The sequence below is a fragment of the Chelon labrosus genome, assembly GCF_963514085.1.
Source record: "Chelon labrosus genome assembly, chromosome: 5".
In the NCBI taxonomy this organism is placed as follows: Eukaryota; Metazoa; Chordata; class Actinopteri; order Mugiliformes; family Mugilidae; genus Chelon; species Chelon labrosus.
Window position 1 is genome coordinate 3348872 of NC_140341.1, and position 21781 is coordinate 3370652.

The 21781-nt window shown below is 43.6% G+C and overlaps 1 protein-coding gene across 2 annotated transcripts in view; it reads right to left on the bottom strand.

Moving 5' to 3' along the window:
- Window positions 1-21781, bottom strand: part of dgkh (diacylglycerol kinase, eta) — a gene marked incomplete at its 5' end in the record, with an annotated part of 70709 nt that overhangs the window by 40916 nt on the left and 8012 nt on the right. Inside the window, 2 exons of one of the 2 annotated variants that reach the window (XM_084544389.1) lie at window positions 3360-3440; window positions 11289-11399. In XM_084544389.1, coding sequence (XP_084400515.1) covers window positions 3360-3440; window positions 11289-11399 — 192 coding nt within the window. Of the gene's footprint in view, window positions 1-751; window positions 1137-3359; window positions 3441-11288; window positions 11400-21781 lie in introns of those variants that run through there. The other variant, XM_084544390.1, reaches the window with a different exon arrangement.

The following is a 21781-nucleotide window of genomic DNA, read 5'->3' on the forward strand; positions in this document are numbered from 1 at the left end:
CCGGATCGGATCGGAGCAGCTGATTTTGCGACGACAAACGTTCATAGACACATCTTCATGCATCCTGAGCCTGGTTTATCCGTCTCTGGATAGCTGCTCATATATACTCATGGTGCATTTACTGCCCCTGATTAATAACCACAGCTGTGGAATAGAGAGGTAGCTTAGGACCTAAGGGTCACAGGTTTGCATCCTCCCTTGTCCATTGATGAGGAAGCCTTGAGGAAGCATCTAACCTCCAGATTGCTCCCTGGGTGCTACCCAAATGGACCAAAGGGATCAATGAAGGAGTCGTTATTGTTATTTTAAACCCATTGTGGAAGGTAACCCCGCACTGGAGAAAGGGTATTGAGTTATTCCTTCGGCTGTGGTGGCGAGACGTATTCCTTACGTCGCTGGCAGGCGTCTAAGCGTTAAGGTACGCGGATTAAACACATTAAACGAGGAGACGACTGCATGAAATGTGTGTGAAGCGCTCAGCGGATCAGGACAATTACCAAACTATTCACCAACCTGAACAGAGGACGCCAGGAACATCCTCAGTAGACACACTGACAGACGGACAAAGACTCTGGACAGTCTCAGCAAAGCTCTGCACTATCTCCTCTGCAGCGCTTTCTCCCTCTCCCTCTCTCTCTTTCTGTCGTGATCAACCTGTCCAGCGAAGCCCGGTCCCTGTCCCTTGCTAGGTGTGCGTGACTGTGTCCAGGCTGACACCGCAGGTGAGCCACCGTCCGGCACGTCAAATTACCTTTTTTCGCTTTACGTCTCACTGCTCCCTCGCCCTCGCGGTCGTCGGTACCTCCTTCCTCTGCATCCGCTCCGGTCTCCTCTCCTCTCCGCTCGCTCCCACCTCTCCCTCTACTTTTCCCTTTTTCCCCAAGGACTATTTCAGCGAATGCAGTCGTCGTCGGCGCTGTGACATCACTCTAGGAATTCCTCTGCTGCGCTACCTCGCGGCGTCTTTCCCTTTCGCCATCTTAAGCGTCTCAACGGTTTCCCAACCCCGATCAATAATAAACACTCATTTTTGTCACGCCCTCCTTTCACCTCTGTCTGTACATGTTCTTGTCTTCTCCCGCCTTCCCTCGCCTCCCACCATCTTTTCTTTTTTTTCCTCCCCTTACTGACGCTCTTAATTCTCTAAATCTTTTAGCAAGGCATTTTATCACATCGTGCAACACAGCTGTGCAGCAGGAACACGTAATCTTATTTATGAATATGGCGGGCGTTAAGCCATGCCAGGCGCTCGGTGAAGCGTTTCAAGGAGTTGCTAAAAATAGCCGAGCGTTCTCCTCCGGGCGCTGTTCTCCTGCCTGCCTCCTCCTCCCCCTCGTTTCTTATTATAGCCACAACCGGAGGAGAGGACGGGGCACTACTACTACTACCAGGCCTTTCACTTTCTGTTTTTATCCCGGTTGCTCATAATACTGGTGTTCACCTCCCACCCACGGACAAGATTCCATTCACAGCAGCATCAGCGGGTTCTTCTCCTTCTTCTTCTTCCGGTAGACGAGCCGTGATGAGCGGCATGTGCAAGAAATATAATGCCAGGGAAATTAAAATATCCTCTAGATGTAACTGACGTTTCCAGGTGTACAACGTGAGGTGAGGTGACTCAACACTTAAGGGAAGATCCTGTTTGTCTTGTAAACCCCTGACGGATTTCCGGCTGAACGCATGTTGAGTGCGTCCTGAATACAGCCTGGTGTTTATTGCAAAAACACAAGAACCCGCCGGTGACCTTAAATCAGTCCTCAAAATAGACGTCCAACCGACCTTCACAGGATGCTGCAGTAAATATCTGAGCATCACGCATTTTCAATTTAAGGGAATAGTTGGGATAATTTGGGAAATCCCAAATCCGATTGTTCACAGAAGATGGATAGACTACAAGACTAGCAGCGATGTGTCGTGAAATTCAGAAAGAATTGTGAAAAGTGGGAGAAGTTGAACTGATCTCAACTTTGAGGCGGTGACCAATGGGAGGGACGATACGGTTGATTGATATACGTTGGGAACACAAAGTTCCCCAAACGTTCAGGGCAAGGAAACACGACTTTGGTTCCTGCCTCCAAATCCAAAGTTGGGTGAACCCAGATGAAGCAGAGTCGTCGTTGAGTGTATTTTCAACAACTACAAATAAAGTGGATGAGGAAATACACAAAAGGGTTACCCAGGTCTGGAACGTCCTCCAGAGATGAAGGGTGATCCACAAACTTCAAACTTGCCAATTTGGTAGTTCTGACGACCAATAGGTCAGAACACAGTAGGCCATTCTGTAATTGGGGCGCACTTGATGGTGCCCCTTAAAATGCATCCTGGGATACCTGGCTGTCTCAAGTCCACGCAAGTTACTTCCTGTTGCATCCTTGATAAAAACAGGTGGGGTAAGAACCCAACCTGGCATTTGGACTTGGTCAGATTTGTACCTTGAATTGGAAACGGTACTTGGGCAGCAATTGATGACGTTTTTACAAGAACAAACGTACAGAGAGGAACGCAACATATATACGATAAACATACTGACAACACAAGTTACCTCCCCAGTGCGTCCTCTATGGTGGAGCAAGAACAAAATCAGGGCATTTGGACTCTACTTTTGGACATGCGTACTTTGAATTGTACCTGGGCAGCAATTTATATGGATAGGGGTAAGGAAAGTAAAAGCTAACCTGGCTCTGTCTAAAGGCTATCTGAGGGGTTACGTGTCAAACATGTGGTTCGGGGGCCAGAACCGTCCCACCTGAGGGTCCAATCTGGGCCGCAGGATGAAGCCTACGCCGGTGCGAGCCATTTACACTTGTGTGCTCGTCAGTCTGGCTTGCTCTGCAACAACGCAACGCAAACGCTAGTCGGCGCTGTGTCTTCTTTGCCAGTCGGGTTAATTTTTGTTACTACTTCCTGCTTCACTCAACAATGGCGACGAGTCGTACAAATGTTTGCATCTCCGAACCTCCTCAGTTAACCTTTCCTCGATGTGTTCCAACTTTATTGATGCAAAGCAATCCGTTTGAAAATTGCAGAGATGGAGAAGCAGCTTACTCTGCCACCGTTTGCAGTTCCGAGGCTAAGCTAAGCTAAGCTATGCTAAGCGGCTATAGCTTCTTATTAAAATGTATAGGTGTGACATTGACCTTTTCATCTAATTCAACCACAAAGCAAATGAATCCACAGTTTGACTTCCATAATTATCAGACAGTAATTTTAGTAAACAGAAGAACAGTGTTTATCAAGAATGCAGAGCCGAGGTTTCTAATCAGTGTGAGACACTAAGTCTTTAACACATGCCTGTGATCCCCTTAGTGAGCCAGAGTGTATGTATGTATGCGTGCACGTGCGAGGGCGCTGGGACTCACTGTGAAGCTGTTGTTGACATTCTTCGTGCTGGACTCTGCAACGCTGGCGTCCGACAGATCCACCTCATCAAAGATAAGGGACTGCAGAGGAGAAGGAGGAACGGAGAAGGAGGAAGTCCAGCGGAGAGATAAAGGGCACAAAGGAGAAAGAGAGAATGAGCGTCTGGGTGATATTCTCAACACACGGCGTTCAGCTTGGCTTACTGCTACTGGTGCTATTGGTGTACTAGAGCAGGATGATGGAGGCGGTGTGGTCATGGTCATAGCAAAGCAGACCTAGAATGAACAGGTGACGCAGGTACGATTAGATAGATCTGGCTTATTCTGCAGCCGTTTTGTTTGCATTTTATGAGCAGCTACAATCTTTTGATGACACTGCACCTTAAAAACTGACTGGAAATGTTCAGGGAGACGTTAAAAATAAATGAAACAGTAGACGTGCGTTCTCCTCAGCTCTTGACCCAGAAAATGACTTGAAGGTCACTGCGATAAGGTTGCCGTTCATAAATCTAGAACTTTATGGGCTATTTTATGACGACGATTAAGTAAAGACCATGTCTCACCATCCTGTAAGACACCGCCGATATTAACCCTCATACATACTGAAATATTTTCCACCCAGAACCCTGAAGCTTCTCCTTAAACTGGAATGAATCAACATGTCAGCCAAAGTATGCAATGGAAGCGATGACTGTAAATTGCCGTGGCTGTTTAGTTAAATCCAATTTCACTTTTGCTTTTAATAATAATACCCATATCAGTTCCTAGGTTGACCTTTGGAAAGCATTTTTAAAAAATGATCCAGATTAATCAACCGTCCCATCTCTTCTATCTGCATCTGACTTCTTCCTAGTCAGATTAAACGGACACTTCCTTAAACTTCCTAGAAGTATGTACTTGGGATCTTTGATTGTATTTTAAATATTAACGTATTATATCAAAATTTGTGCTTTTTTTTTTTAACAAATTTCTGCCTGAATGCCTTAAATTACTGTTCTTAAATTTATTTATTAACTGTGGTGCACTCCCCAAACCTTTTAGATGGATCAATTGACCGTCCATCAAACCGTTGGATATCTTCTTCATAATCAGCTCAAAGTGACACTTCCCGTAACTTTATCAAAACGTCACGAACGTCAGACATATGCATGCCGACGCATGCAGCCGGGCTACAGAACCAGTCTGAAAATATGTACCTCAGATCTTAGATTATATATGAAACTGTGTGGATTAAGTCACGAGGGAGTCCGACTTAATTCTTTAGATCAGGAGATACTTTTGGTGCAAATGAAATACTGGATGTCGCTTTGTTGAGACTTTTAAGTGCTTTTTATTACAGTGAGGGAAAGACTAAATGCTGCCTTCAAATTGGGCGATGTTTAGCTGTGTTCATGACAGGAACTCATAGGAACGGCGCCCTCTTGTGGCATTCACCACTTCGTAAATGGATTCAATCAGCCGTTCTTCTATCCGCAATAATCTTGGGTTCTTGGACGGATGTGTTCTTGGTCCAGACGCATGGGACAAGGCTAGAGAATCCAGATCTCAGATTACATTTGAATCATAAAAAGTCTGTTTTTGCATGTAGGAAAGACGTCATAACAGTGTCTAACGACTAATACGTTGCTTTATTGAGACTTTTCAGACTTTAAATGTGCTTTTTATTGTGGCAAAGGGCTTAATAAAGTATGAGGGAAAGACTAGAGGCTCATGCTGTGCCTCGGGCGATGTTTACCGTGTTTGTAAGAAGAGCCCATATGAATTGCGCCCTCTTGTGGTATTCAAAACTTCGTAAATGGATTAAATCAGCAGGTCTTCTATCTGCGATAATCTCCTTCATATTACCTGATCTCTACTTGTGTTCTTGGACATATATGTTCTTGGTCCCGAAACGTGGGACAAGACTATTTTAAACTTTGTGAATCAATCAGTTGGGTCTTTTAGCAGGTTTCTGGCATGTTTGTGAAAAAAAGGACATTTTTGCATGTAGAAAAGAAGTCATAACAGTGTCTAACGACTAATACGTTGGTTTATTGAGACTTTTCAGACTTTATTGCAGAGAAGGACTTAATAAAGTATGAGGGAAAGACTAAAAGCTCACAAGCTCTTCAAACTGGGCGATGTTTACCATGTTCAGGAGATGAACTCATATAAACGACGCCCTCTTGTGGTATTCACAACCTTGTAGTTGCTAATTTTCGATGGTGTTTTGTTTTAACGTGTTTTTGTGAAGTGGTGGTGGCGGTGGATGAGCCTGAGCCGGAGCCAGGGTCTACAAACAGGAACATGATATCCTAACAGAGCTTCGGCGCGTAAAGCATGCAGCTGAGCTCTTAAAGGGCCGCGGGCCAAAAAACGAATGCCGTCAAAGGAATGCCCTCTGACTGTGTCAGTGTGTGGGAGGAGGAGGATGAGGAGGTGGAGGAGGAGGAGGAGGAGGAGGAGGAGGAGGAGGAGGAGGAATGAGCTGCTGCAGCTGTCAGAGGGAATGCCCAGTTAAAGACGCTCTCCCCAAGCCTGGATGGAGAGGGATACCAGCCAATTCTTACTGCATGAGTGTGTGTCAGCATTTCCACATATGCCTACAAGTGGATGTGTGTGCGGAGCGGCGGCCAAGGGGGTCTAAGTATGAACGGCATGCCAACACAAATAATACTCCTTCTCCCTCTCTCTCTCATTCACCACACATCTCTACCCCAACACATACTTGTGTATGCGTGGGCATGCATACTTTACTGTCTTGAGGGAAGCTGCAATGAAAGCTGAATGGCGGACGAAGGCAAGCGCCCAGACCCTCTGTCACCCACAGATCCAGAGCTCAGCTCGGCGGCAGCATCTCAGCAACCTCCGCCACGAGCCTCCTTCCTCCTCTCAATCCCTGAGCCATGAACTTCTTTATACACCGCGCCGTGTGGTTGATAAAGGCTGTTTAGGACTCTTGGAAAATGCTATGACTTGGCAAAAGGCATAGTTTGGGTTCTTCCTGCCGGAGATGGTGTTCAGGCCACCCCAAGTTAGGAGACGCATACAAGATTAATGTGGACAGGAGTAGCTGCAAAACATATTTTAGATTTTAGTTTAAGTGCACGCTATATTCCAGATATTATCAAGGCTCTACCTTGCTGTCAGACAGTGTTTTATGATGGAAAAGGATCAATTTGAGCTGCCTCCACAGCCACCAGACTCCACTGACAAAAACTGCCATTTTATCTTGCTGAACTCAGGAGTAGCTGGTCTATTTCTGAATTACTTCTCCATTCTAAGCACAATATGAGTCTGGTAACTGGCCATTTGGTTTAAATTGTGGGGCGTGTTTCAACCGATGCAGAGAGAAAAAGTCTTTTGCATGAATTGGATAGTCCAACAACCAATCAGAGCCATGCTGTTGTAAACAAACAACTCCAATGGCGTTCAGATGATGCGCATGACTACTGTTACTCTTCTGTCCATCACTGCATTAAGCCCCACCCACAAAATGACTTGATTGACCTGGAAGACCTTTGCAGGAGCAGAATCAGTTCCCAATGGAGAGACTCCAGACCAACTCTCCACAGCACTCAGGAGTGGCTGGTCAATCTCTGCGTTGTTTGTTTGGTATTTTAACTTCTCGTCAATGCACCAAAGTGGATGGTTTTTTGTTTGTTTTTGTCAATGGGAGCACAAACTGGCTGCAGGTCCCCTTCTGAAGAAGCTGTCTCAGCAAGGTAGATATATAGCGTACAATTAAACTGATATTGATCGTTTTCACCTACAGCAGTTCACTGATTGGCTTCCGTCCCGGTACTCCACTCTCCCTCTTTGACCTTGGGAGTGTGCCGACCACCGTCTACCGTAGGTAATACCCTGACTGTGGGGAAGTACCTCAAACAACCCCACTTCAAAGAAACTAGCCCTTAAACTTTAACTCTGGCTGTTTGTTTTTTTCTCAGAGAGGAAGTCTGGATGGATTTTGAGACCAACTGCCCTGGGCAAAAGTTCCTCATACCGCTTTTCTAGGAGACTAACACGAAATAATTTAGCCTTTCCTTGTGGTCATTCTTGATCTTTTTGGGTCAGTTCTGTCTCTTTGTGGTTTTTGCTTGTCTTTTGTTTTGTCTCTTTTGCAGCGGTTTTCTTTGGGAACAGTTTGTGTCTCTTTGGATTTATTTAGCATATCTCGGTGCGGAGTTCATTTCATTGCGAGCCAGCTATCCATGCGAGGAGGAAGAGGAGGGAAAGAAGCTGAGGCGCTGAGATGCGGCCTCCCTGATGGATCAATTAGGAGGTCAGTCTTATAAGCACAGGGCAGCACAGCCAGCCAGGCCACCTCAAAGACACCGGGGTGGATGGAGGAGACAATAAGAACTTATCTATGGAGATGAACATCACTGTCTGGCCATGACAGAAAGAACACGCTCAAACTATAAAAGGCTAATCCTTACCGAAACACATCATCAAAAGCTATGTCACTTTGCTCATATACACACTTTGTTAATATATCAGCATGGCAATCAAGAGGCTTTAAGTTATTGTGAGGGACAAACAACATAGAGTGTGAAGCGATGGAAGCCGCTCCTTATTGAATATGAGCTGGTTCAAAGGTACGGACACACCAAACCGACTTTAGGGAACAACTGGCAACGTAAGGCCAGCTGTGGCGATGCATTGCTTTTCTTTTGTCTGGACTAGAGAGTTGAATTTAAACGGAAAGACGAAAGTCAAGAGATAGAGAGAACATACATTCTGCGTCTGTGTGAAAGGAAATTACTCTACATTCCAGCAGGTGGCAGTAGTCTGGATGCAGGGGAAACTGGAAGAGCTACTGTTAGCTGGGAGGCTACAAAGCTAGGAAGAGCTACTGTTAGCTGCCAGGCTAAGAAGCTAGGAAAAGCTACTGTTAGCTGGAAAGCTAGGAAGCTAGGAAGAGCTACTGTTAGCTGAAAAGCTAGGAAGCTAGGAAGAGCTACTGTTAGGTTGGAGGCTAGGAAGCTAGGAAGAGCTACTTTTAGCTTGGAGGATAGAACGCTAGGAATAGTTAGCTGAAAGGATAGGAAGCTAGGAAGAGGTACTGTTAGTTGAGAGGCTAGGAAGCTAGGAATAGCTACTGTTAGCTTGGAGGATAGGAAGCTAGGAAGAGCTACTGTTAGCTGCCAGGCTAAGAAGCCAGAAAGAGCTACTTTTAGCTCGGAGGCTAGGAAGCTAGGAAGAGCTACTGTTAGCTTGGAGGCTAGGAAGCTAGGAAGAGCTACTGTTAGCTGGGAGGCTAGGAAGCTAGGAAGAGAGCTGTTAGCTTGAAGGCTAGGAAGCAAGGAAGAGCTATTGTTAGCTGGGAGGCTAGGAAGCTGGGAAGAGCTACTACTCTATTCTTACCACAATATGAGTCTGGTAACTGGCCATTTGGTTTCAAATTGTGGAGCGCGTTTCAACCGATGCAGAGAGAAAAAGTCTTTTGCATGAACTGGATAGTCCAACAACCAATCAGAGCCATGCTGTTGTAAACAAATTCAACTTCAATGGAGATCAGATGACATGCATGACTACTGTTACTCTTCTGTCCATCAGTGCATTAAGCCCCGTCCCCAAAATGACTTGATTGACCTGGAAGACCTTTGCAGGAGCAGAATCAGCTCCCAGACCAACTCACACAGCAAAATATTTTGTGGGCAGTGGACGTCAGGCTGGCAAAATTAGGAAAAGCAGTTCATTTGATTGAAAAGGTGCAGTTAATGTCTTCTATGTAATTTTCGCACTTTGCAAATTTCTCTGGGTGGTCCATATGTGTGGCACCCAAGGACTAGTGCCGATGAGAAGGGACACATCTGAAAACTAGGGCCACAGACGCTCACAGATGATCTGATGATGTCCGACCGTCGGCTTGATGTGTCACAGCCTTAAGCACCTATATTACCCTAGGCTTTACAGTCTCTACACACGTGCTCTACAGCCCAACCCAGGGTTGTATCCACATTATAAACAGCACATTCATGTCATGTGGCAGTAAACAAGTTCTGGGCTTTTTAGGTGATTTCGTTTTAATTAAGGCGATGTTAGAAGGACGCCACATTTTTGCAGAAGATAATTTCAATCCAATAGACCCGCATGACATGAACGCAACGCTGTCCTACGTCAGTGAGAGGGCTAAGCCGCCCTCCTGGTGGTTTGCGCCCTGGCTGTGCTGTGCTGACCCGAATTCTCACTAGGCCTTCCTCAGATCCACTGGCACCCAGAGGTGGCGGGGATCGTCGCGCGCCCGTCCAGCACACGGACAGAACCCGCCAGCACACGCGACTCCGGGACACCCTGCGCAGCGCCCGCTCCTGCCAGCGTGCCAAGGCGCTGCCAGACTAGTGCGCGTGCAGACACACACACACACATACACACACATATATACATATATGTGTATATATATATAGATATATATACACACACAGGCACACACACATATTCCAGTTCAGGTCAGAAGCAAAAGAGGAAAGAGACATCAACAAAGGTGAAAAGATTCATAAGTTAAAAAACAAAGATGATCTTTATATTAGGGATGCCCCGATTGTTTTTAGGGTGTCGTATCGGTATCAGGCTGTTGGAGTTATTTATTTTAGGTCTTCCTCTTCTTGCACCAAAGAAGCCAAATTCAACAAAAAAAACATGAAGAAAAAGAACTTCTTCTTCTTCTTCTTCTGTTTTAGTGGCGGTTGGCTAGCGACATAACTGCCAAACGTCAAAGTAGAAGAAGAAGAAGAGGAACCGATATCACGTGACTAAACATGTCTGCTGTGTGGAAGAACTTTACCCTGGGAAATGAAGCCAGTCAGACAGAAATTTGCATGTGGATGTTTGGTGAGGTGGTAGTAGATGATCATCAATCAATACTACCAACTTGATTAAAAAACAGCAACAAACACTGAACGTTTAAAAGAAGAGAAAAGTTTCCTGGAGACAGCGTCAAGGAGAAACATCTTCCAGAGAGGGTTAGGGAGTTTATGGCAGCATTGGATGACCAGAACATTTCTGGAGTAGAGAACACAAGGTACCAGCTACCCTCTCCACACTACATTAACTTTGACAGAAAGATTTATTGGACTGACTCCAGTCCACTCTAGGAGAAGACAAGGAAGACAAGGACAGACTTTAGGAAGCTACAGGAGACCAACTCTAGGAGAAGACAAGGAAGACAAGGACAGACTTTAGGAAGATACAGGAGACCAACTCTAGGACATTTAGGAACAGATCAGGACTGTTATTGGTAGAGAGATCGGTATCGGATCAGGGTGTCAAAAAAAGAGAAAAACTCAATCGGGACATCCCTACTTCAAATAAAAGAAAGGTAAACAGGAAAGTAAAATACAATGAAGCTAAACAAAATCAAAGTGATTAAAGAAGGGAAATAAAGAATCAAAGTAATTTTGACAGCTCAGGAGTAAGAGTGGAGTGAATAGTCAGAGCGTCAACAAGTACGAACCTACAGCATCTGGTTAGCTTAGCCTAGCATAAAGAGTGGCTCTGTCCAAAGGTAACACAATGTGCCTCATAAAGCTCACAAATTAACGCACCGTATCCAGGCGACCGGCAGAGGCTCCAGGAAGTTACTGGAGATAGTCTGGCCCCACGGCGAGACGACAAAATGTCAAGTTTTACGCTTTAATTTCTCTGCAGATTAAACAAATAAGGTGGAAAGAGCCATGCTAACTGCTTCCCTTTGTTTCCAGGCTTTATGCTAAGCTAGGCTAGGCTAACAAGACGCACCACCTTCACCTGAGAGTGGGATTCCTACTCTGTGTTTTGTATTTCTTTCTTTACCGATGGTCTGATTGTCTCTGGATGTCCAAACATGAATGCAAGTTATTTGTGAGAGGACAGACTTGAGTGTTTGTGTGTGTGGGTGTGTGTGTGGGTGTGTGTGTGTGTGTGTGTGTGTGTGCGCAGCGTAAGGGATCCACTGTGTGAACACACCTTGGCATCTTTGGCGTAGTAGAGAGTTCGGCCTCTCAGCTTGAAGTAGCGCTTTTTCCACCTCTGGAAGGAGCTGGTCTGCTTCAGCAACAGTCCCTCCTTTATGCTCGTCTGCAGGGAGGAAAAGACACGGCACAGATAAATGAGAGTGTCACGGAGTCTCGCGCGAGCGGAACGCCACGGCGCACATATCTGCAGGAAACATTTTGGAGATAAAAAAACAAAAAAACTAAAAAAATAAATAGCAGCCTGCTGCTTGTGTGTGCCAGTGTGTGGGAATTTTCGAGCGGCAATTTTACGCATGGAAGGCGAGGAATAGGCCAAAAAGTGGAGAAGAAAGGAAACCGATTAGACTCGGCACACCTCATTTCTCTAAAGAGCCATAAACATGCAGCCACCGCCGGGCCGGGGCAGCAAGAAGGAACGATGGACGAGGACAGGAAAAAAAGAAATAAACAAGATAAGGATGTGAGGATCTAGTTTTAAGGATATTTAACTCACATTTTTGACAATTTATTGCTCATTCGAACCAACGTGTGTTTGTTTTTTTTACCGGTAAGGTTGCGTGAATGCTAGTGGAAGTTCAAGGTTCATGCTAAATTAAATAATCTAATCAGATTAATGTGTTTAGATGCCCCAAGAGATCAGTCACTACACGACTATACAAAGTGGTTCTGCTGCTGTGGCGCATCAAATCTACTGGAAATATAACAACCCTGAATGTCTAGAGTAGAAGAAGATGAACCAAGATGTCTCCACGTCTCCATCGTCTCTGTCCACATTGATTCCATCTTGGTTCATCTTGTTTTTCTATCTCCATGTTTCTGTCCCTCCTGGAAACTCCTCAGCCTGATGAGCAGACATGCCCAGAGAGGATGGATTTATTCCAATAACCAGAGAAAAACCAGGTTTACATGGTTATTAGGAGATCAGATTATGCTGTTGAACAGATTACGGGTCAGTCTGTTCTGAATAAGGACATGAGGCATTTTTACTCAGGTTTTTGGAGTCCATGTAGCCGTGGTTATATATAATATATATGCATATATATATTATATATAAACGTCCCTCTCACCCTCTTGGGGTGGCATCTGTGCCATTCTCAAGCTCGGGTCCTCTACCAGAGGTCTGGGAGTTTGAGGGTTCTGCATAGTATCATGTATATATATATATATACACACACAGACACACAGACACACACACATATATACATATATATACATACATACATATACACACACATATATACATATATATATATATACACACATACATATACATATACATATACACATATAGACATATATATACATATATACATATACATATACATATACACACATACACACATATATATACACACACACACACACGCACACACACACACACACATATATATACATAATATATATATGTATTTTAATTGTGTTTTATTTTAACAGTTTTGTACAGTGACCTTGAGTGTTCTGAAAGGCACCCATAAATAAAATGTATTATTATGTATTATATATATTTTTCACTATTTAACCTAAGCCACAAAATGTCCACATGGACTTTTTCTTTGCTTATTTTGACTACAAAAAGGTCAGAAAATGTCCTGTGAGTGAGTGCTTTTGCCCATTTTTGCCAGAATACCTGAAACTTTCAATATCTGGCAGTTATTTATTTATTTGGCAGTTAAGTTATTTACTTATTTTATTTTAATTTTTCCTATAGTGCAAACAGTGACGAAATGATGCTAATAAAAAGTACACAATCATTCCATTTTAAAGAGGACGGGGGGGCTTTATTTTTTGTCTTCTAGTTTTCTTTGTCTTCTTCTTTTGAGGTTTTTGGTTTTGACATTACAGGGCATCATTGCCCTCTACAGGGTAAAACTATTCACTACATACACACTTCACATTCTCCTTGCTTTCCACAGCGTTACTGCTGCTTCGATCACTTCCTGATTTCACTTGTTGTGTCCTCCTGCACACCCGCTGGCCTTCCACTGGCAAAACGTGTCTTTTTTCTTTTCTTTTTTTTTGCCGTGCATGGGCTTCATTACCCTCGTCAGCCACACCCGAGGAGGGGTGGATAAAGGCCCTGAAGGAAGACTCCACCTCTCAGCTGCAGAAGCTCGTCATGTTTATGTTATGATCCAGTTCGAGGGCAGCGACCTGAAGTGAAGATATGACGACAGACTTGCAAAAATAAAGGTTTTGTTTTATTAGAAAATGGCCTCTGCAGCTGAAAGGTGGTGTTCTCCTTTAGGCCACTCCACCCAAGCCTTTGGGGTAAGTGGGCCCATGCACAAGCCAAAGACACTTGCACTACCACTGCAACGCTAGCTGGATAATCATGGAGGATGAGGAGGAAGGCAGCACACCACAGGGTGATCAGGTGCAGGTTAAACAAGCAGGACACGCAAAACTGTCCTGTATTTATATACACATATATATATTTTTTTTAAATACAGGTCTTGTGCATCCAATCGGTCTCCGTGCGCGACGCTCGTCATCGCCGCGACCACCGAGCATTAACATACACAAACACGCACACGGGACACGCAGAGCAAACAGAGCGGGACACGGAACAGTGGACGCGGAAAAGGTTAAACACACACAAATGCTCACAGATGGAAATGCTGCATGGATCGTTTTCTCTGGGCACACGGACTGGATGGAGGTTGGGGCGTGCACACACACTCACGCACACACACACGCACACACACACACACACACACACACACACACAGAGTGGCTATTTATAGCAAAGGAAGGCTGCTGCTCTCTTCGGGGAGAATTACAAACAGACACACAGGCCTGAAGCTGACATCCTGCCCACCAGCTGTGTCAACTTAAACACAGAAAACACGGCTGCAGAAAGGGGACTCTCTCTAGACGCACACATAATGGTATGTCACGCTGACGAAGCACGCCTTAAACATGATTGGAGAACATTTACATCATTAGATACGAGTAAAAAAAAAAAAAAAGAGATGGACGTAGAAACAAAAATCAGGTCTGTGCACAGGGCTGTGGAAGTTAATAACAAGTTATTTGCACATTTAAATTTGTTTTAATTGTACTTGTCACACACTTAGTTTGCAAGCTGCGGTTGTTGCACTGTAACGACAGCATGCACCTGTAAATTAAAACAGCACATTGTAAAGTCTGTAAAGTTTTTATTATCAAAACATTCATCAGATGGTTGATTCAAATGTTTTCAAACTGATTTTGAATAAATTAATTGCGTCTAAGGTTGATCTAAGGTGCAATATTAAATGTTCTGCACGGTAGGGGCACAGTGCTCTGAGCCTTGCAGCAGCATGCTAGCTAATGTTAGCCACGAGGGCTCGGATGTTTACCGTCGCTCGGCAACACCTTCACCTGGCCCCCCCCTTGTCCTTGTAGACCTGTGTGTTGATGCAGTCATCCAGATTTGAAATCCCAAATGTCAACCATGTTTAATTATTAATCGGGAGCAGTTAATCTGGGGGGGCAGCCTGGAAGCCACGACCAACTTCTCCTGCCTCGCAGATTTGGTCGGGAGTCTCTCCGTGCCAATCAGATTGTTTTGGCGGCGCTTTACGTGGTATCTAGAAAGCCATTGATGCAGAGGTGTTTTATTCTCCGTATCAGCTGAAACACGCCCGGTAATGAAATCCAGATGGCGTCTTTCCAGGCTCGTAATCTAATAAGAATTTATTTATTTATTAAAATCTCCTTAACTCCTTAAACTCATCTTAAATAATTCTTTTTTTTATTCCATAACGATTTACAAAACCAGAGAAAATGCACTTTAAATTGTTAAACTAACTTTGAGAAAGTAAGTAGAGTGTTAAAAGGCGACACAGAGATGTGTAGGAGTTCAGGGAGTCCATATAAAAAGAGAGAGGATGGATTTACATTTATTGAAACTCGGGAAGTCCCGAATTAGTCCTGCATCAGTGTCAGCTTTCATTTATTCGTCTGTTTTTGCAGAAACCGTGACTGAGAGGGAAAACAAAAACACAACAGGAAGATGACACACTGTGAATTTTCTGAACCAGATGTGCACCTACGGTAATTCCCTGCTTCCCTTTCCGTAGGTCGTGGCCTGAAGAATAAATTCCTGCCGTGGATTAAGGTGAAATACCTCAAAGCTGACTACCCTATAAGGCCTTAGAAGCTCGCCTGCGTCTACAATCAAAGAGGGTCTGCAACGCGGGCACGGCAGATGAAGTCATCTCCTCATTTAGACCTGTTAAAACCGCACGACGGTGGAGGTGCGTTCAGGGATTTCCTCGGCAGTCTCTGGTTTAAACAGAGCTGGTGTTTATGAAGCAGCACAAGGCAGAGTGTTGTTCCCGGCCCCTCCTTGCAGTGCCACTCTCGACATGCAAACACATGAGCGTACATGTGTTGTTGTGGGCTCAACCATCAGCTGCTTGGACGGTTAATCCAACCAGAAGAGGGAGAGAGCAGAGGAGAGCAGAGGAGAGCAGAGGAGAGCAGACGAGAGCAGAGGAGAGCAGAGGAGACCGAGGAGCATAATGAACACCTCATGACTGGATGAGATAAACAAACGAGTCTGGATGCATCTTGAGTCGCTGCGGTAGTACATCCATGTGTGTTCAGAATAGGACTGACTAAATTCACACATTAGGGTTAAATTACTTTTAATGCCGCTAATTTTTTTAATGCAAACACGTTCCGTTATTATGACCCCGACCCGTACGTAGTTTGGAAAATCAGGAAGTGATTAAAGCATCAGGAAAGCAAGCAGAATCTAAAGTGCGGCTGTATTAAATATTAAGCCCTGTATTGTCAAAACCAAAAATGGTTTCCCAAAAAAAGTAAAGCTCTTTTGAACGGCAAGTTTAGCTCAAAGTCCTGACTGACCGTTGATGTGAATGGAGTTACCGCTGGATCAAGCAGCTGGATAAATTGCAACAGAGACGCCTCCACAGCAATATTCTGGACGGTATTTGTTTTGGTTTGTTGCTTCGTGGCAGAAAGTTGTTCTGGAGTCTCTCCAGTGGGAACTGATTATACTCCTGCAAAGATCCTCAGGGCCAGTCAGACCATTTGGGTGGGCTTTATGCATTGATGGACAGAAGATTAACAGTGACAATGCCATCTTAGTGATGTGGAGTAGAATTTGATTGGTTGATGCAGAAGGGTTTTTTCTCTGTATCAGCTGAAACGCGTCTTTAAGCACGTCTTAAATAATGTTTGAAAGTCTTTTTTAGTCAAAATGTTGGAGATTTACGAAGCCAGGGTATACGTACTTTAAATTTTTATACTCTGAGGGGTGAACTGACTTTGAGGAAGTCCATATAGAAAGATAGAGGACAAGTTTAGATTTGCTAAAAGTTTGGAATTAGTTCTGCATCAGCGGCAATTTTCATTTGTTTGATTGTTTTAGGAAGTGATCAAAGCAGCAGTAACACTGTGGAAAGCAAGCAGACTGCAAAGTGCGGTCAGAGTAAATAGCTTTACCCCGCAGAAGATTTTCTTTTATCTGTGTCGGTTGAAGCTCGACCCATAATGGAATCCAAATGCCATGTTACCAAACTCATATTGTAAGTATTGAGTCTAGCTACACCAGGCTAGTTGTGACGATAACAACATACATATGTATAATAAAAATATCTTTCTCCACTTCCCTGTTGATGACCGCAATAAAAAAAAATATTTTCTTTAGAAATATCCCTTCAAGGTAGATTAGAAACAGGTTTTACCAAAAAAGCAACTATGGAAATCATCCGATTAATCGCCCTGAATCTTTAAAAGCTTTTATCGGACCATTCTTGCCCGTAAGTCGTGTCAAACCAGAAACTTTACTTTGCTCTAGTTGGACGTTCTATTTTCTGTTTTGTTCCCCTCGGCCTCCATAGTTCCTTTCCTTGTCTTCGTCTCCTTCCTGTTGCCAAGTAGGCCAGAAGTGATCTATAAATAGTCCCACTGCCTGCCTCCGCCTCACTGCTCCTCTCTTCTGCTAAATTGTGAGACAGAGAGCGAGTCCTGTGCCAGAGCCCAATGAGTAACCTGAGCACCGTGTACCTTACACCCACACTCTGCCTGGACGCTGACAGGGTGACACACAGGCTGCAAACAACGCACACACTCAAACACACATGCATGCTTATACAATGGACAAAGGCTCAGGCAGTTCAAATGAATCCAGCAGCTGTGGACGGTGGATAAGAGCAGCACAGGAGATCCCTGGGAGGCTAAATGAAGAGAGCAGAGACGACCAACGTCCTGCCTCCGACAATACCGACAGAAGCAATCAAACGGCTAACTCACTCACTAGATAGTTAATGTAAGACACCGGCGTTTATGAACTGAAGTTGTGGCTAAGTAGGAGTCAACGGTCCTTCGGCATAGCCTCGTTATTTTCACTCAAAGCCCAAGAGCACTACGTCCTCAGACAATTAGCCGTCTGCTGAGGTTTCCATCTAATTAATCTATTAAAAATGCTTGACTTTCCACCTCCTTCTATGATTAGCTTAATGCACAATGTGAGCATTACCCGTCTCAACCATCAGCTGCTTGGACGGTTAATCTAACCAGAAGAGGGAGAGCGCAGAGAAGACCGAGGAGTGTGAACAACTGTGCACCAGCATCAGTCAATCTTTAGTTGTTGCTTTGAATACATCTGTCTAAATTCACGCCGTAGGCTTAAATTCCTTTTAATACCGCTATTTTTTTTAATGCAAACGCGTTCCGTTATTATGACCTCGGCTTGAACGTAGTTTGTGAAATCAGGAAGTGATCAAAGCAGCGGTAACGCAGTGGAAAGCAAGAAGAGTCTAAAGTGCAGTCGCAGTGAATAGCTTTACCATGAGGCAGGCAATAATACAACCTGTACTGTTAAACCATAAAATCCCAAAAGAAGTAGAAGATGAAGAATGCTAGCATGTGAGACACGGGCATTTCTGAACTGAAGTACTGGCTAAGTGGAGCCAACGATTCTTCACGCTAACGGCATAGCCTCGATAGTTTCACTCAAAGCTCAAGAGCACTGTGTCCTCAGACAATTAGCCGTCTGCTGAGGTTTCCATCTAATTAATCTATTAAAAAATGCTTGACTTTCCACCTCCTTCTGTGATTAGCTTAATTGTGTTTTAACGCAAAAGGTTAAAGATTCTTAAAATTACCCAGCTCAACCATCAGCTGCTTGGATAGTTAAGAAGTGGGAGAACGCAGAGAGATCGAGGAGCATAATGAACACCTCATGACTGGATGAGTGTGAACATCTGTCTAAATTCACGCCTTATGGTTAAATTCCTTTTAATATTTTATTTAATGCAAATACGTTCTGTTATTATGACCTCAGCTTGAACGTAGTTTGGGGAATCAGGAAGTGATCAAAGCAACAGTAACGCTGTGGAAAGCAAGCAGAGTCTAAAGTGCAGTTGTAGTGAATAGCTTTACCCTACAGAGGGCAATAATACGGCTACCATTGTCAAAACTCCCAAAAAATCAAAAATCCCAAAATAAGTAGAAGATGTAGAAAGCTAGCAGAAAAACTGAATTGAAGTAAAGGCTAAGTAGAGTCAGCGGTCCTTCACGCTAATGACATTGCCTCGATCTTTTCACTCAAAGCCCAAGAGCACTCTGTCTGCTGCTGTTTCCATCTAAAACAAATACTGTTAAAACTTAAAATCCCAAAAGCAGCAGAAGATGAAGAATGCTAGCATGTGAGCATTTCTGGACTGAAGTTCTGGCTAGGTGGAGCCAACGATTCATCACACTAACGGCATAGCCTCGATATTTTCACTCAAAAAATGCTTGACTTTCCGCCTCCTTCTGTGACTAGCTTAATTGTGTTTTAATGCAATAAGCAAAAGGTAAAGAATCTCAAAATGTCCATGTCCTTAACATTATTGGTTTATCTCATTAATTGATCGATAAATTCATGTAAAATATACAACTAAAAAGACACGGTGCTACCTTCAAATTATAAATCGCTACTTTCAAATTATAAATCGCGATTAATCGCATGATTCCCGTAGTTGATACGCAAATTAATCACAGTTTTAAATGTTCCACGTAGGGATGATTTTCAAATTTTGATGCATTTTATCAACATTTATGCAACAATCCAACACAATGACAAATACTGCCCAGATTAATAGTGTAACATTATTGGTTTATCTCATTAATTGATTGATAAATTCATGTAAAACATACAACAAAAAAGACACGGTGTTACCTTCAAATTACTTATTGTCTCCAACTCAACAATATACTCAGTTTATAATATACAAAAAAAAAAAAAAAAAACTCAAAAAAGCAAATAATAATAGTCTCAACTTTATAATTCTTAATATTTATGCTTTTTTTTTTTGGATTGCGTTTTTTTTTTCTGGATTTGCCATTTTTAATGCCGTGATATGAAAACGCAAACAGACATTTATTTATCTTCTGCATGTTTGCCAGGTTTCTCAATGTTTACAGTGACTCAGTTTAATCCACAGAGGCTTATCATCGCCGTGTGGTTGCCAGTTAACCAGCCGAGGCTCCAAGGAGTCGCTGGTGCGTGGCCAAGAAATGTTCGTGCGAAGCCACAATTTCTCATTTTCACACTTTGATTTCTGTTCAGATGCAATAAACGAGATTTATGTTCATTTATGTGATTTGTAGTGTGTGTAAATGGGCGATCTTTAATGGGTATAGTTGACCATTTTGAGTAGATTTTGACAGAGCCAGGCCGTTTACCCCTGTTTTCTGACTCAATGCTAAGCTAAACTGGTGCTTGCATCCATATATGGTTAGAACAGATTGTCTCTTATGACGTTCTGAGAGAAAGCTCATATGCATATTTCCAAAAAAGTGTATAAATATACTAAATATACGCCTATAAACCAGTGAGCTCTGCCTGTCTCATCTGTCTTTGTCCTGCTAAGAGAACCCTTTTCTTTATAGACCCAGAACCAAGCTTTCGCAGGAGCAGTGGATAACATGTGTTTAATCTTTGCACATAATTTGTGGCACATTAAAAAAAAGGAAAAAAGAAAAAAGCTATCCCTGTTTGGCAATTTTCAACTCATGACTGATAAGATTACACTGCTGCGACTGTAATTGGGCCGTGCACGAAGAAGCCCGCTTACTTATCTGTTCTGGGGCTTTAGTGGACGCAGCTGAGAAAAGCCCACTGTCTCTGCAATCATTCCATGCAGCGAGGCTCCGTCGTGCATCCATTACCAAATCATTTGTCATTCCTGAGTAAGACTGCGGCGCTTGTGGACCTCAAACAATCGAGCCTTTGAGAGAGCAGTGCTGAATCTCTTGGTGTCTTCCTCTGTGACACTCTTCTGTGACTGTTTTGCCATGTTGTCCTCTCTTTTGGGTGTAATTGTAACTCCCTCCTCCTCAAACTCCCACCACATGCTAAAATCTCACCGACGTGATGGGAAGATTACAATGCAGTGTTTGAGAGGGGGGTAATTCCCCCTGTCTGCAGACTCCTTTGTGCAACCAGGCCACATATGCGGGGAGTTCTACATGTGTCAAGTGGGTGAAGGCGATGTTCAGTGCTGTTGTTGTTGAGGCCGACAGTTTACGCGCAATTACCTCCGTAGATTCAGCTCCGCGTTTGACCGCAAAAGCCTTCAATTTTACATTGTTCCAGGGCTACATAATTATGTACAGTTGCTATTTCTGCAAGTGGGAGTGGGAGAGATACAGGATAACTGAAAGAGATAACTGATAATCTCCTCATTAAAGTGTCAATCTTGAAGATTAAAGAACTAGGGCTGCAGATAGATTAAAATATATAATCGCGATCAATCGCATGATTCCCGTAGTTGATACGCAAATTAATCACAGTTATTTTAGTTTTAAATGTTCCGCGTAGGGATGATTTTCAAATTTTGATGCATTTTATCAACATTTAAGCAAATGCATGTTATTATTAATGCAACAATCCAACACAATGACAAATACTGCCCAGATTAATAGTGTCCAAGCATCTCTGCTGACAATTTTCCCAGTTGCTTGATCCGGTGGTTACTCTGGTGGGGCCTTGAAGCTGAACTTGACCGTCAAAAGACCTATTTCTTTACCCATTTCTGGAAAATCTTTAAGTACTTAAGTGCGGTTTATACCTCTGCGGGACATAGACGGCGTAACCTACGTACGTATCCTACGCCGGTGCGAGACATTTAACAAGGCCATCCAAAAACTAGTTGCCGCTGTCTTTTTTTTGCCAGTCGGGTTCATTTTTGTTTCTACTTCCTGCTTCACTTTCAAAAACGGCAACTGAAGCTTTCGTCAAAATAACGCCGTAATTTGGCCAAAGACGAGTCGTACAAATGTTTGTATCTCTGAACCTCCTCAGTTAACCTTTCCTCCATGTGTTCCATCTTTATTGATCCAAAACAATCATTCATTCATCCATCTTCTGTAACTGGTTGTCCTGTCAAGGGTCGCGGGGTCTGCTGGAGCCTATCCCAACTGTCATCGGGCGAGAGGTGGGGTACACCCTGGACAGGTCGCCAGTTTATCACAGGGTTTGAT